At 37.2% G+C, this 12,262-nt stretch overlaps 6 protein-coding genes across 6 annotated transcripts; 2 read left to right on the forward strand and 4 right to left on the reverse strand.

Annotated features, from left to right (window-relative positions):
- Nucleotides 1-461: 461 nt before the first annotated feature.
- FDP41_011120 (uncharacterized protein) lies at nt 462-1,382 on the reverse strand (the record flags this gene model as incomplete). The annotated part of the gene is made up of 1 exon (XM_044701495.1): nt 462-1,382. One exon carries the CDS (start codon nt 1,380-1,382, stop codon nt 462-464), a length of 921 nt encoding a protein of 306 aa, XP_044567855.1.
- A 244-nt stretch (nt 1,383-1,626) lies between these two features.
- On the forward strand, nt 1,627-3,847 carry FDP41_011121 (uncharacterized protein; the record flags this gene model as incomplete). The annotated part of the gene is made up of 3 exons (XM_044701496.1): nt 1,627-2,062; nt 2,306-3,334; nt 3,420-3,847. The coding sequence occupies 3 exons, from the start codon at nt 1,627-1,629 to the stop codon at nt 3,845-3,847; spliced, it is 1,893 nt and encodes a 630-aa protein (XP_044567856.1).
- A 2,170-nt stretch (nt 3,848-6,017) lies between these two features.
- On the reverse strand, nt 6,018-6,938 carry FDP41_011122 (uncharacterized protein; the record flags this gene model as incomplete). The annotated part of the gene is made up of 1 exon (XM_044701497.1): nt 6,018-6,938. The coding sequence occupies one exon, from the start codon at nt 6,936-6,938 to the stop codon at nt 6,018-6,020; it is 921 nt and encodes a 306-aa protein (XP_044567857.1).
- A 420-nt stretch (nt 6,939-7,358) lies between these two features.
- FDP41_011123 (uncharacterized protein) lies at nt 7,359-8,696 on the reverse strand (the record flags this gene model as incomplete). The annotated part of the gene is made up of 1 exon (XM_044701498.1): nt 7,359-8,696. One exon carries the CDS (start codon nt 8,694-8,696, stop codon nt 7,359-7,361), a length of 1,338 nt encoding a protein of 445 aa, XP_044567858.1.
- Nucleotides 8,697-8,857: 161 nt separating this feature from the next.
- Nucleotides 8,858-10,344, forward strand: FDP41_011124 (uncharacterized protein; the record flags this gene model as incomplete). The annotated part of the gene is made up of 3 exons (XM_044701499.1): nt 8,858-9,047; nt 9,238-9,265; nt 9,375-10,344. 3 exons carry the CDS (start codon nt 8,858-8,860, stop codon nt 10,342-10,344), a joined length of 1,188 nt encoding a protein of 395 aa, XP_044567859.1.
- Nucleotides 10,345-10,639: 295 nt separating this feature from the next.
- FDP41_011125 (uncharacterized protein) lies at nt 10,640-12,001 on the reverse strand (the record flags this gene model as incomplete). Its single annotated transcript, XM_044701500.1, has 1 exon — nt 10,640-12,001. The coding sequence occupies one exon, from the start codon at nt 11,999-12,001 to the stop codon at nt 10,640-10,642; it is 1,362 nt and encodes a 453-aa protein (XP_044567860.1).
- Between the last annotated feature and the right edge of the window lie 261 nt (nt 12,002-12,262).

Genomic DNA, 12,262 nt, shown 5'->3' on the forward strand with positions numbered 1-12,262 from the left:
CCTAAAAATATCTTGTTTGTATTTTATTTCTTCATGACTGTCATTCTGTTAAGAATGATGATTCCGTCTCTCCTTAAAATCTCAAACACTTTGAGCGAAATCTTTGACACCACTCGAATTTGGGTATTTTAGGAATGGCGATAAGCACCCTCTATTCAAATCTTTGCTCAGAAACCCAAATCCAGATTGATCAGTCTCCAGATTTTATCGGTTGTGTATGGTTGAAGCGGTCAACAACTTCTGCTGTTCGCTGTGGTTGTTGGTTTGATAAATTTCTCACACTTTCCTGATACTAAGGATGATTGAGGGGCGGAACAAATCCACTATCCTAGCACACAGCTAATATCCAGGATGGAGATAGTTGCTCTTCTTTCGAGGCCAAACATGATGTTGTTCGTAATGAATGTCCATAAGTAAGATAACATTAATGGACGTTTAATCTGAAATAAAGAAAGAGAAGGTTATTCGTTTAATTTTAAAAATTTTTTCGTCAATAGTTCGATCAATTCATCTTTTTTTCTTAATTCTTCGTCTTTTTCTTCCAATCTTTGATCTTTGTTTCTCAATTCTTCATCTTTTTTTCTCAATTCTTCATCTTTTTCATCCAATTTTTGATCTTTCTTTTTTAATTCTTGATCTTTCTGATTTAACAGAAAGCGTAACATTGAAATCTCATCATTCGATTTCGTATTGGATGCTGATTCCCATGGATAAATTTCTTCCATCTGTTTGCCTGAAGTTGAAGGTAAACTTTTGTTGGAGGAGTGGGTGGATGATTTGGAACGGTATGAAATGACTGATGAGGTTCCTTGAACCATAAATGTAGTCATATCTTGTTTGGGGGTGGAGGGTGAGGATGATTTTTCACGAATTGGGTTTGGAGAACACACAATTTCTTTCTGTCGATCAATAACAGATTGCCAATTAAGAGAATGAAATAATGTTTTAGCTTTCTCAATCATTTCCTCTGAAGTTGAAACAAGATCAAATGCTTTTTGTTCTGATGTTGTATCTGATAGAGATTGAGTTTTAGGCCAATCTTTTTCTTTAATCTTGTTCAACTTGTAACCCTTTCTTTTTGGAATATTTGTTTTAACCATTTCATAACCAGGAACAAGATTAGTTATATCGACCACACATGTCTGACTTGTAATTTTAAGCATTGTTTCCAAAAGCTTACGCTGCAAAAAAAAATCTGACGAATCCGTATCTTTAGATAACACATTTTCCAACACAATTACAATATCACTCTCACCCGAGCGTTCTTGAGGATAACAGTGAAGAGTTCCAAATAATCCATCGTCTTGTATAGTGATTCCGATAGTTCTTTTGAATCCCCTTGGAGGTGATCGAGTTTTGATGGTGAAAGTAAGTTTAAACATTTTTTTCAAAATTACGATTAAAAATTTTTTAGCGCTAAAAATTCCAAAACTTTTCAAGAGCAACACAGAGAAGGGAAAAAAACTCTCAGCGTTTGAGACATTTCTTTCACTACTCTATTTCAGAACAAATCATCACATCGAATGGTCTTTGAGATTTCCTTCAATATATGTCATGATCAAGTTTTAAAGTGAGGAATACCATTGTGATCTTCAACAATAATTGGGCGAAACACTTCCAACAAAAATGCTCAAACATCACCTCTTTACATGTCCATCACCACTATCACCCAACCACAACAACAACAATAACAACGAGTGGCAATTGCCACTACAACATGAGTCTCCATCATCATCACTCCTCACCTCCATCCGAGTCTACGGCACTGGCATACTTGTCAGGATGATGATCATGATCATGGTGTTGGCAGTAATGACAAGTCATAATGTGATGGCACAAAACTATCCATGTCGATTCGCTTCCGATTATTCCACCAGAGATTTTGCAAAAGAAGAGAGAGGTTCTTCTTCTACAAAACAAGTCCATCACATGATGTTTAAAGAATACAAATTGGGAGATAATCAAAAAATTGATTCCTTCTTAATGAATGTGAGTTATTGGGAAGGAAAATTTGCAGTTCATGGTGTTGGATTGAATATGTTCTCTGCATTGACCTATGATGGTAGGTTGATTTGTTTTTCAAAGGGGTTTGATTGTTCATATTTCCACATGAAATCTCCTATGTCATCAACGTCGTGTTGTTTATGTGAACCTCACTTCTCTTGTGACGCCCTCACAACACACACATCAAATGCATTTGTACAAATATCACTGAATGTGACAAAAATATGCCACCTTAACATTTCCAATTGTTTTTCAATTAATCCTACGTTGAATGGTCATGTGAAACTTTTTTGAAAAACAGGCCATCAAATTGATTATGATACTTCACGTCTTCATGAACCACTGCATGCATTTTCAGCTCCTTCCAAAGAATCTCTTCATTTGAACATGATGGCATTGGCTCTCAATGGACATGCAATTGCAAGAAATTTTTTCCTTTCTTCCATGCAACATTCGAGTTTAGTCACACCAAGTGATCGAACAAAATCGAGTGCATCATCGACCTCCTCAAAATTAAGAATGGAAATTTCCCAACAAGATATTGATACATTCATCTTGTCGACTCTAAAAACAAAACTAAAGAGTTATGAATTGTTTGACAATAGATATCCTGGTTTTGGAAGTTTATTACCATGGTTCAAAGTTGAGGATGAAGGAGCTGAATTATTATGGGATTGGCCCAATAGAATTCCCTCTCTTGATAATGGACAACTGATTTGGGCTCTCATTGGTCTTGAACAAGTGTTACGGGAAAAGAATATTGGAATTGATCTTGCAAATACAATTGAAGCAAAAATTAAGAAAATTTCAAAAACAGTTATACCCTTATTTTATGAAGGAAATGGTCTTGTACGATGTGTTACAACGATTAAGGATATTTATGAAAACCCATTGAATGTTTCAAATTATGAGACTGAAGGTTTTTGCTATCTCGATGATCCCTATGAGGGAGAATTGATGGATCTCTTCATGGACATGATGGCTGATTGGAAAATGTTTGGCTATCCGAATAATGAAAGAGAAAAAATTTGGATTGCCAAGAGACCTAAATTACGTGCTGTGAAATATCGATCCAAGAATTTTGGAGACATTTTAGTGGAGGAAGGTTATTGGTACAGCGCTCATGAAAAGTGGAAATATCTTGTTCTTCCTTATTTGGATATTCCTGTAAATAGACAAGTTTTCTTGAATGGGGAACGAGCTCGATTGATAAACTCTGTTGAAAATGGAATACCAGGTTTGTATGCAAGTGTTACACAACCCGTGAAGCGAGGTGACTATAATCCTAATTATGCGAGTGCATGTGGTATTCAACAAATTGCAAGTCAATGTAAGTAGTTTATGGATTTCTTCATGTGTCTATATTCACGAAAAATTATTTAAACTGAACTCTCTCAAAATTTCATCTTTTAAAGATGTGGAACATACGGATATTATTACTCCGTATGGATCTTTTCCAGTCATGTTGGCCGATCGAAACATTGGTCTCATGTGGTATTTGAACATGCTTCAAGGAACAAAAATGCAAGGCGTTCACGGCTCTACAGAATCAACAAATATTACAGGTACAGCCATTTGTCCAGTTGTGACATGGGATTCTAAAATTACAACCCTCGTGTCGATTTGTGGAGGCATTTCTACCTTCACTTCGAGATATATGAAAGAGAGAGGAATTTATGAAAGATTTTACAACGTGATTGAAATTGAATGGACTCGAGTATTTGGTAATGGTCCATTTCCTGGTTCTGATATTTCTTTTGATGTATTACGACCTCCTTTACCAATTCCACAAAATATGATTAATTTTACTCAGTGTGCAAGAACACCCTCGAAATATGTGTAACTTTTAACAGAATTATTATAGAATGAATGAAATTTGTACAAGTATAAATTTAACAAGAAGAACATATCAATGCCACTCTTGTTGATAACGAATGGTTCTCAGTGTTATCAAAGAACGAAAGAGTTCTTCCAGGACAAATGACGAATAGTAACCAACACGTCGTTCAACCCCAAGATCCCATGAACATACAAAAAATTGGTGTGAGTGGTAATTAAAAAAATCCAATTTAAAGCATTCAACAAATCTTGATACAGAATATTTTCGAGTGGTTCAATTTCTTTGACATCTAGTAAATGGAAAGGAGTTTCTTGTTGTTGTTGTTAAGAATTACTTTTTGCATGAGTCGTTTTTTCACACATTCGTATACCATTCATTGAATGCTTTTTTAGTCTCTGATGAAATATTGACTTTGTATTTGGAATAGGTTTATATAAAATTCTCTTCAATCAAATAAAGTATCTTGAGATATTTCTGAAACCTTAAACACAAAATGTAATTTCTGAAATTTTGTCTTCTCGAAGATGTTTCAATTCTTCTCCTCTTCTGTTTATCTCGATCGATTTGATGGCCACAGTGAGTGCCCATATTAGTCTTTCTTTTCGTCGCTGATGCAGTGCATTCCAATGAATTAAGGTGAGAAAATATCCAAGTCTCAAGAATGAGAGAGATCTCTTCTCACCTGTAATTGTTCGATCATCACTTCAAAATGTCAGCTGCAAGAAAAACAATCAACATCGATCTCTTAATCAAGAGGCAAATTGATTTTTGGCAAAGATTTTGATATCACTCCAACATGGATTTTCGTCAAACTGGTTTTTGTAAATGTTTCCCAAAGCAACATTACATTCCTTCAACGTTGAGATTTGACGATTTCAGTAGTGAAACATTAGCAAGAACTTGTGCCCATTAACTAAAAAGGAATAACTATTTAAAAGGACTGTTGGTGCATTTTCTTTCTATACATGCTTTTCTATTCTAAATGTGTTGAGAGATGATTGTGGAACAGAATCTCTCTCACTCCAATTCTAAAGAAAAATACATCCACAATGGCACTTGCCTTTTCAAGTATTCGTTTGCAGTCTTTTTAAAGAGCAAAACGGCCCATAACTGTACGTTCACTATTTTTGAATGAAATAGCAGAACGAAGCTAATTGTGATCAACGCAGTGCGTGTGTGGCATTTGAACTCGACAATTGATTAATGTCTTCTAACTGACTTTGATAGGTGTGCAAGCAAAGGGCGTTAAACAACCAACATTTAAAACGGTCGTTTGTTTCAAAAAACAAAAAAATAACACAAGTGATAGCTTGACTGTTTGTTGGTTGAGCATGCAACACGACTGTCGTTGCACGCCTTTCAAAAAGATTCAGCTTAACTGAAAAGAGTTCATTCATCATCATGGGAGGATCCTCTCTCCACTCTTGGAATTCGATTTTGTAAATGTCAATGAAAGACATGGCATGAAAGGTTGAGAGGAGCTCTTGAAAGATGAGTCTTGCAAGAGATGAAATCACACCTTTATGGATATTGGTCTTTCTGGTCCTCCTCTTTTCCTTTCACGCCGTCATGATTCTTATTAACGCGGACAGTTTTGTAAACAGATTGTGAAATTGATGCACTGTTGTTTGTGTTTTGGAACAAAACGGTAACTATAGTGATTCAAAATTCTTAACTTTTTCGATACTTCATATCATACATGTCGGTTAGAATTAAAGCATCCACTACTACTATTGTAACGGCCTCCATATGAAGAGTGAGCGAGAGATAGCGATCAGCTTCAACCAGTTGGTAAGAGAGATCAAGTGATACCAAGACATGGTTAACACAGGACGACCCCACCAACAACCAAGTGATGCATACATGTCCATAAGATTTCAACATGTTTGTTGCGGTTTAACTCCATTCAAGAAAAGTAAAGAAAAAATGTCGATTTTAAGGAAAGTTGTTAATTTACTAATTTAGGACAAGCCATACATGATGTCGAAATATCGAATAATTGATTTGTTTCGCAGTGTCCATACATTTTGAAATTGTCAAGCAGGTCATTATTGTTGATTATGATTCATGAACAAAACTAGGGCCCTTACATAATATGATCCTTGTTGGAGAAGAGCACACCCAAAACTAAACGCGCAGATGTAATTATCAGACTGGAATGATGATGCAGAAATTACATTTTCATGAATTGTTGTTGTTGCTGTTGTTTTTGTAAAATAAAAGGAAATGGAGGCGAAGGAGCATATTGTTGATAGCTTCCAGTGAGTGGAATTTCTGGGCATAAATTCACCAAATGTGGTGGAGGTGGTGGAGGAAACAAGAAAAGAGGAGGTGGCACGTTGGTGATTGTTGAAACCTCATTCATAGTATTGCCTGGCATTTCGTGATGCTGATGGCACAGTTCAGATGCAATAAAGGGAGGATATTCATGATTATGACGATGGTGGTGATGTGGATGCATCGAAGAAGGCGTTGAGGACATTTCAGCATGTTGTGTGGCATCATCCATGCTCTCATCCTGATCTGGCACAAATGGAGGAATGGCAAGCTCGGGAGTTTTAATCATTTGTTCCATGGATTGGCGAATGGTTGTATTAAGAGCATTTGTGGTGGAAATGCTGTCAGAGGCTGTTGTTGTTGTTGCCAAAGATGAGGTTGGAACGCCTATTGTGGTCGATTGTTGTTGTGTTGCGACAAGTGCCGTATTGGAGCCGGGTATCATGATCATTCCAGGAATATTAGCAGCTATCAAAGGAACACCCATCATCATGATTGGTTGTTCAAGAACTGGTTGTTGTGGTGTTTGTTGTTGAATAGCTTTTGATGTCGCCACAGTGCTCTGTGATTGATGGTGAGCAACACCACCACTCAACAAGGGATTCATCACCATCATATTCGGATTATTTGCCACCTGATTATTCGCATTATTGGTTTGAGTAGAAACCATCAAAGCACTGGTAGGATCATCCACAAATTGTGCATAGAAGGCTCTTACATTGGTCTTGTGTTTCCATCCCTTGTAGTGCAACTTCCGAACCGAGATGGAATCATTCGTTAAAAAAACATCACAATAATCGCAATAGAATTTGGGCATTTTTTTTTGTCGAACCAGTCGCTTGATTTTGTGTTTTTTATTTCGAAATGTTCGAATTGCAATTTAATTGTATTTTAATTGCATTCTTGCACTCTGATTCAGTCTGTGAAATGCTGATCAAAGTGATCTGACACTTGTGAAGGATCAATCACCGTATGATTATTTGCTGGTTTAAGCTTTCTGTATGAATTCTTTTATTTGGACCTTTTTACTTTTTAGAGCTGAAAGAACGTTGGGTTTGTGGTAAGACAAGATTCAAAGCACAGATATTACCATCAAATTTGTTGGAGCAAGGCCTTTCAATTAATGCAATTAGTTAAAATGGAATTCTGAAAAAACTTTGGGAGAATATGAGGCATCTTTGTTGTCCTCAAAGTTGACCTCGTAGGTGAAATCATTCGACTATTTCATCTCTACTGTTCACTCTTTCACATGTAGCGTGCTGGTTGAATTCAAAATAAAACTTTCGAGTTGTTTTTCTAATTTCGAAAACTGTTCAGGAATAAAATCACAAAATATATGAAAACAATGAAATGGAATAGTTGTGGTGTGTTTTTCAACGTAGAAGCCAGCATTTTCAAGCATTTCCATAAAAGTTTCAATTTCTGAACACATTCTTTCATTCTTGGAATAAGAAAATAGAAATCGAGAATTGATTTGTTTCAATCGATCGAGTCGAGAAGAATCAAAATGAATGGGTGACAATTTCTTGGCTCTTTCTTCTTGATGAAATCCAAGAGGAATGCCCCACTTTTTAAATTGATGAAGTGCCTTGTTGGGAAGAGCTCGATCGCAATGACTAGAATCATTCATTCCCTTACTCGACATTGAAACATCACACCATGGAGAGAATCCAAAGTAGGCTCGTATACAATTGTACTTGGAGTTTTGAGCAAATTCATGGTTGTGTTCTCTCTCCTGGGCCACTCTGTCACAGAGCATGATTCCTAGATGACCTCCAGCGCTCTCACCGAACACAATGACGTGTCTTGCTTGCTTCTCATCAACTAACCATTTGAATGCTTTGAAAGCGTCTTCAATAGCATCCTCAATCGTATTTTCAGGATACAAACTATAATCGACTCCAAACAAATCAAACCCATTCTCGGAGCAAAGTTTCTCCATGGTGTAACATGTCGAAGGCTCCCCCATGATATAACCACCTCCGTGGAAGTGAATGAGAGCAATTCTTTCCAGATCATGGTTTCTTTTCAGCACTGATTTGTCTATTGAAGTGCTGCATTGATTGCTTGCGCAGTTGGTCCTCCTTATTCGATCATGAAAATTAAAGTAAATACTGGGATGACGATTTGGGCTTTCAAAATTCGTCCTCAAATAAACCTTCTCATCGGGATAAAAGAATGGACCAGCCTTGGACTGATGGATGCCTTCGGGCAGTGTTGATCTGAATTTGACAATTTCTGCCAGTATTTCCTCCCGTGAAGTCTTGTTATCTTTGAAATATGCATTGTCGACTGGTGCTTGCTGATTTTCTGCACTATCAAATTTACCAATCAGAGTGTCCATCATGTCCATAAGAGCCAATTCCTGTTCAGATAGATTTTGGAGAGAGTGGTCCTCGAGGACAGATCTCTTCCATCCACTCCAACCATATTTAGCCTTCAATCGGAAAGCATGAAAAATCAAACGAGTGATTTGAGCTTGCACACTCAATTTGTACCATACTTTGAAATAGAGAGAGAGGGATAGGAGAAGAGACCCGAAACCAACAGGTATAGCATAGAGCCAAACCAACATTTTTTTATGAATAAACGTCGCTTAGGAGAGCTCTTCGGTGGGGGTGTGGTTGGGAATGGTGTGAATGGAACAATTCTTTGAATCAAATGGAGTTTCCCGAGATTATCTGAAATGTCTCGCCCATGATGAGATTCCCAAACTGAAGTGAAATATTGAAAAAAATGTCTCCAACCATCGGTGAAAAGATTTTCGTGTGTGGCAGTAATGACTACTCTCAATTAACGGATCAGCTTCCTTCGTTTCCTTGTATTCAAAGAATAACTGTGTTGCCCCGAAATCAAAATTCAGAGGGATTTTATGACTCTATTCATGAAATGGTTTGTGGAGCCTATTATGGAATTATTATGAATGGTACGGAAAAATAATTTGAATATTTGGCTTGAATTGACTTGCATCATTCGGTACATTCCAATTCATATGAATTATATTGATCATGATGAAACATTTGATCAATGGTGATGATGAAATTTTTGTTTCGAATCTCGAAAATTTTCGCATCACTCTTTTCCATTCAATAATAATCATGGATACTGACACACAGAAAGGGGTGAATTGTATGGCTGTGGAAGGTAACTATTTTGTGTGATCGCATGATTTGAGATGAATATTTTTGCATGAATGTGGCCGGCTGGTTGTTTGTGACATGATCATATTGACTCCAAATTGTCTTTTCTGCAGAAATGAATATGGTGAACTGAGCCAAGAGGATGAATCAATCACCGTTGTACCAGACTTCAGAAGAATTCCTTTCTCCTATGGATCTGTTAAATTTATTGCTGCAAACTATTTCACATCTTACCTAGTCACCACTGATAATAATGTCTACTGGTCTGGTAATCAGACCAATAGTCGTCGATTTGTTCCTCATGACGGATTTTTAGAGCTCAAAAAGACCATACTGAATGGACAAAAATATAACATTCACAAAATTGAAACTGCCAATTCGTCCATTCATTTCGTGTTAGAAATCCAACATGAAAATGGAGATTGGGAATTATTTGGTAGCGGCAATGGTACACACATGTACGAGGATGGAACAGACAAGACAACACAGGAATCAAATCATCAGGTACACAAATGCATGAAATACAAGCATCCACTTCGTATTTTAAAATGTGGTGGAAATCATACCATTCTTTTAACTCACGATTACCAGCTTAAGGGGGCTGGATTAAATTCGAGACGTCAAATTGGACCCAAACCTGGAAACTACAATTTGAAAGATACATTGGAACCAATTGGTTTTAAAACACAACAAATATTGGACATTACATGTGGTGAAAACTTTACCCTCTATGCCTTAATGAATAATGAATTGTGGTTTTCAGGAGCATGCTGTGGAACAAATTCAGATACATTCACACTTCTCACAACTTCTCCTGCTCCAATCAAATTTCTTTCGTGTGGATATGATTTTGTAGTATTTGTTGATATTTATGGTAGAACTTACACCAATGTTTCTAGTTTGAGTAGTGTGCCATTTGAGGTTGGAAAAATAGACTTGGAAGTTGTGAACAAGATTGCTGCAGGAAAACAATTTGTTTATTTCATTCATGCGTGTACGTCTAAACTTGTGACGGATCATTTTTGTAAATTGAGAAGGATCATGAACGAAGAATTACTTTTTGATGTGACCATTATATGTTAAAAGTAGTTCTATCGTATCACGTTTTTTAGTGTAAGATGATTGCTGAGTGCTGGAATGACTTTGATGAGGAACAAAGACACAGTTTCATGGAGATTCACCAAACAATTAATTGGTCCTGTTTTTGCGTGATCATGATGGAAACGGATGAACATCAGATGACATCACAGGATTACACAAACATTGAAAAACCCGTTTTTTATTTACATTTTTATTTACACACTCTTTTTCAATGAACAAACTCGAATGATCATTGCAATTCTATTTTACAAAATTGGACATGACGGACAAAACTTCATTACTCAGAAACTGTCCAAATTTCAATATCAGAAAATCGACAACAACTCTCTCCATGACTGAGAGATGGTGAATGCTGCCTCTGATCATGATTCTTAACCATGGCAAACATCTTCTCTCGTTCTTTGCAATGAATGACACGAGGATAGACAAATGGAAATTGAACCAAATCCAATCCCAAATTCACTTCCGCTTCCAAATTAATATCTGAGCATGAAATGGTTGGTAAATATTTGACTGGATCTTGGTGATTTCTCTTGAATTTGTCATGAACAAAAACAGTTCCATATTTCAAGTTGTGCAATTCTTGACCATTTCTCACAACCAAGAATTCACCACTTCGATGATTCAGCAAACAACCAATGACATCACCCTTGGAAACATTTGACAAGAATACTCGATCAGCAATTCTATTGGTTGAATCTCTCTCATCATACACTCGTCCATTATCCATGTGAAAAGCAATCGTGTCTTTGGACCAACCCACCATTCCTTTGAAACCAGCTGGAGCAAATCCAATGCCAATCTCAGGAGCCATTGTACTATTTCCAGAAAACATCTTTTCTGAAATCTTGACTTCAAAATAGGTGTATTGAGAATTGGTGTGAATACTCTTCAGGTGTGAAATTTTTGAGGGATGATTGAATTGCATACATGGGAGATCGGTTGGACTCCATTGAGCAGGTGGAGGAGTGCCGGCAGCTCTAGCTCCTCCATTATTGTCTTGTGGAAGTTGAGATCGATGAATCAACAAGGAATGTTTTTGTGAATGAAGTCTCAAAGAATTATCTAAGGAAAAATTATTGGAACTCGAAATCAAGGTTTTCACATCATAGCAATGAAAGAATCCACCTCTTTTCGAATTTTTACCATGGAAAGGATGTGAGGATGATCTCTCGTTCAAAAAGAATCTCTTGAAATGAGAGGGTGAAGGAAGAACCAATGGATGATTTGTAATGGCAGCTGGATCTTCTTGCAGTGCTGAAAGTGAAAGATGAAGTGAAGCTCGTCGTGTGGTGTTGGTGTTGGTATTGGTGTTGGTCGAAATGGTTGGAGGTGTTGTCATCGTCGTCATCATTATTACGTTCGATGATGACACAGTGGTATTTGCATTGTTGTTGTGATGATTGGGGTGGGTAACAGCAGGAACAGATTGGTTCGAGGATAATGTAGTGTTTGTTGTTGTTGCTGCTGCTGTATTGAAGAATGTAGTAAGAACATTTAAAACTCTTGCTGCAGTGGTGGTGGTGTTCGAAGAAGGTGGAGCTTGTGATGAGGAAGAAGAAGGATCATTGTTCGTCGTTGTTGAGGAAGACGAGGAGAAGGTGATGGTAAAGTGGCCGGATCGACTTGGGGCTGCCATATTGCAAGAGACAAGTATTAAGAAGTGTGATGCTGCTTCTGCTGTTGCGAGAGGTGTGATATCTTTTTTCTTGAAAGACAGAGTGTTGAGTGGGTGTTGTTGTTCTCGAAGAGGAGAGACAATACACCCACGAACGCACACACGAATGGACGCACATACTCGAGTGTCGTATCATCCACACTCATGCCCATGACATCTGAGGAAAGAAGATAATGGGTGCCATTGAGAGTTTGAGTCAGAATATTCACACCTTATCTCTCG

This window comes from Naegleria fowleri, assembly GCF_008403515.1.
Source record: "Naegleria fowleri strain ATCC 30894 chromosome Unknown tig7, whole genome shotgun sequence".
NCBI classification, from domain to species: domain Eukaryota; phylum Heterolobosea; class Eutetramitea; order Acrasida; family Naegleriidae; genus Naegleria; species Naegleria fowleri.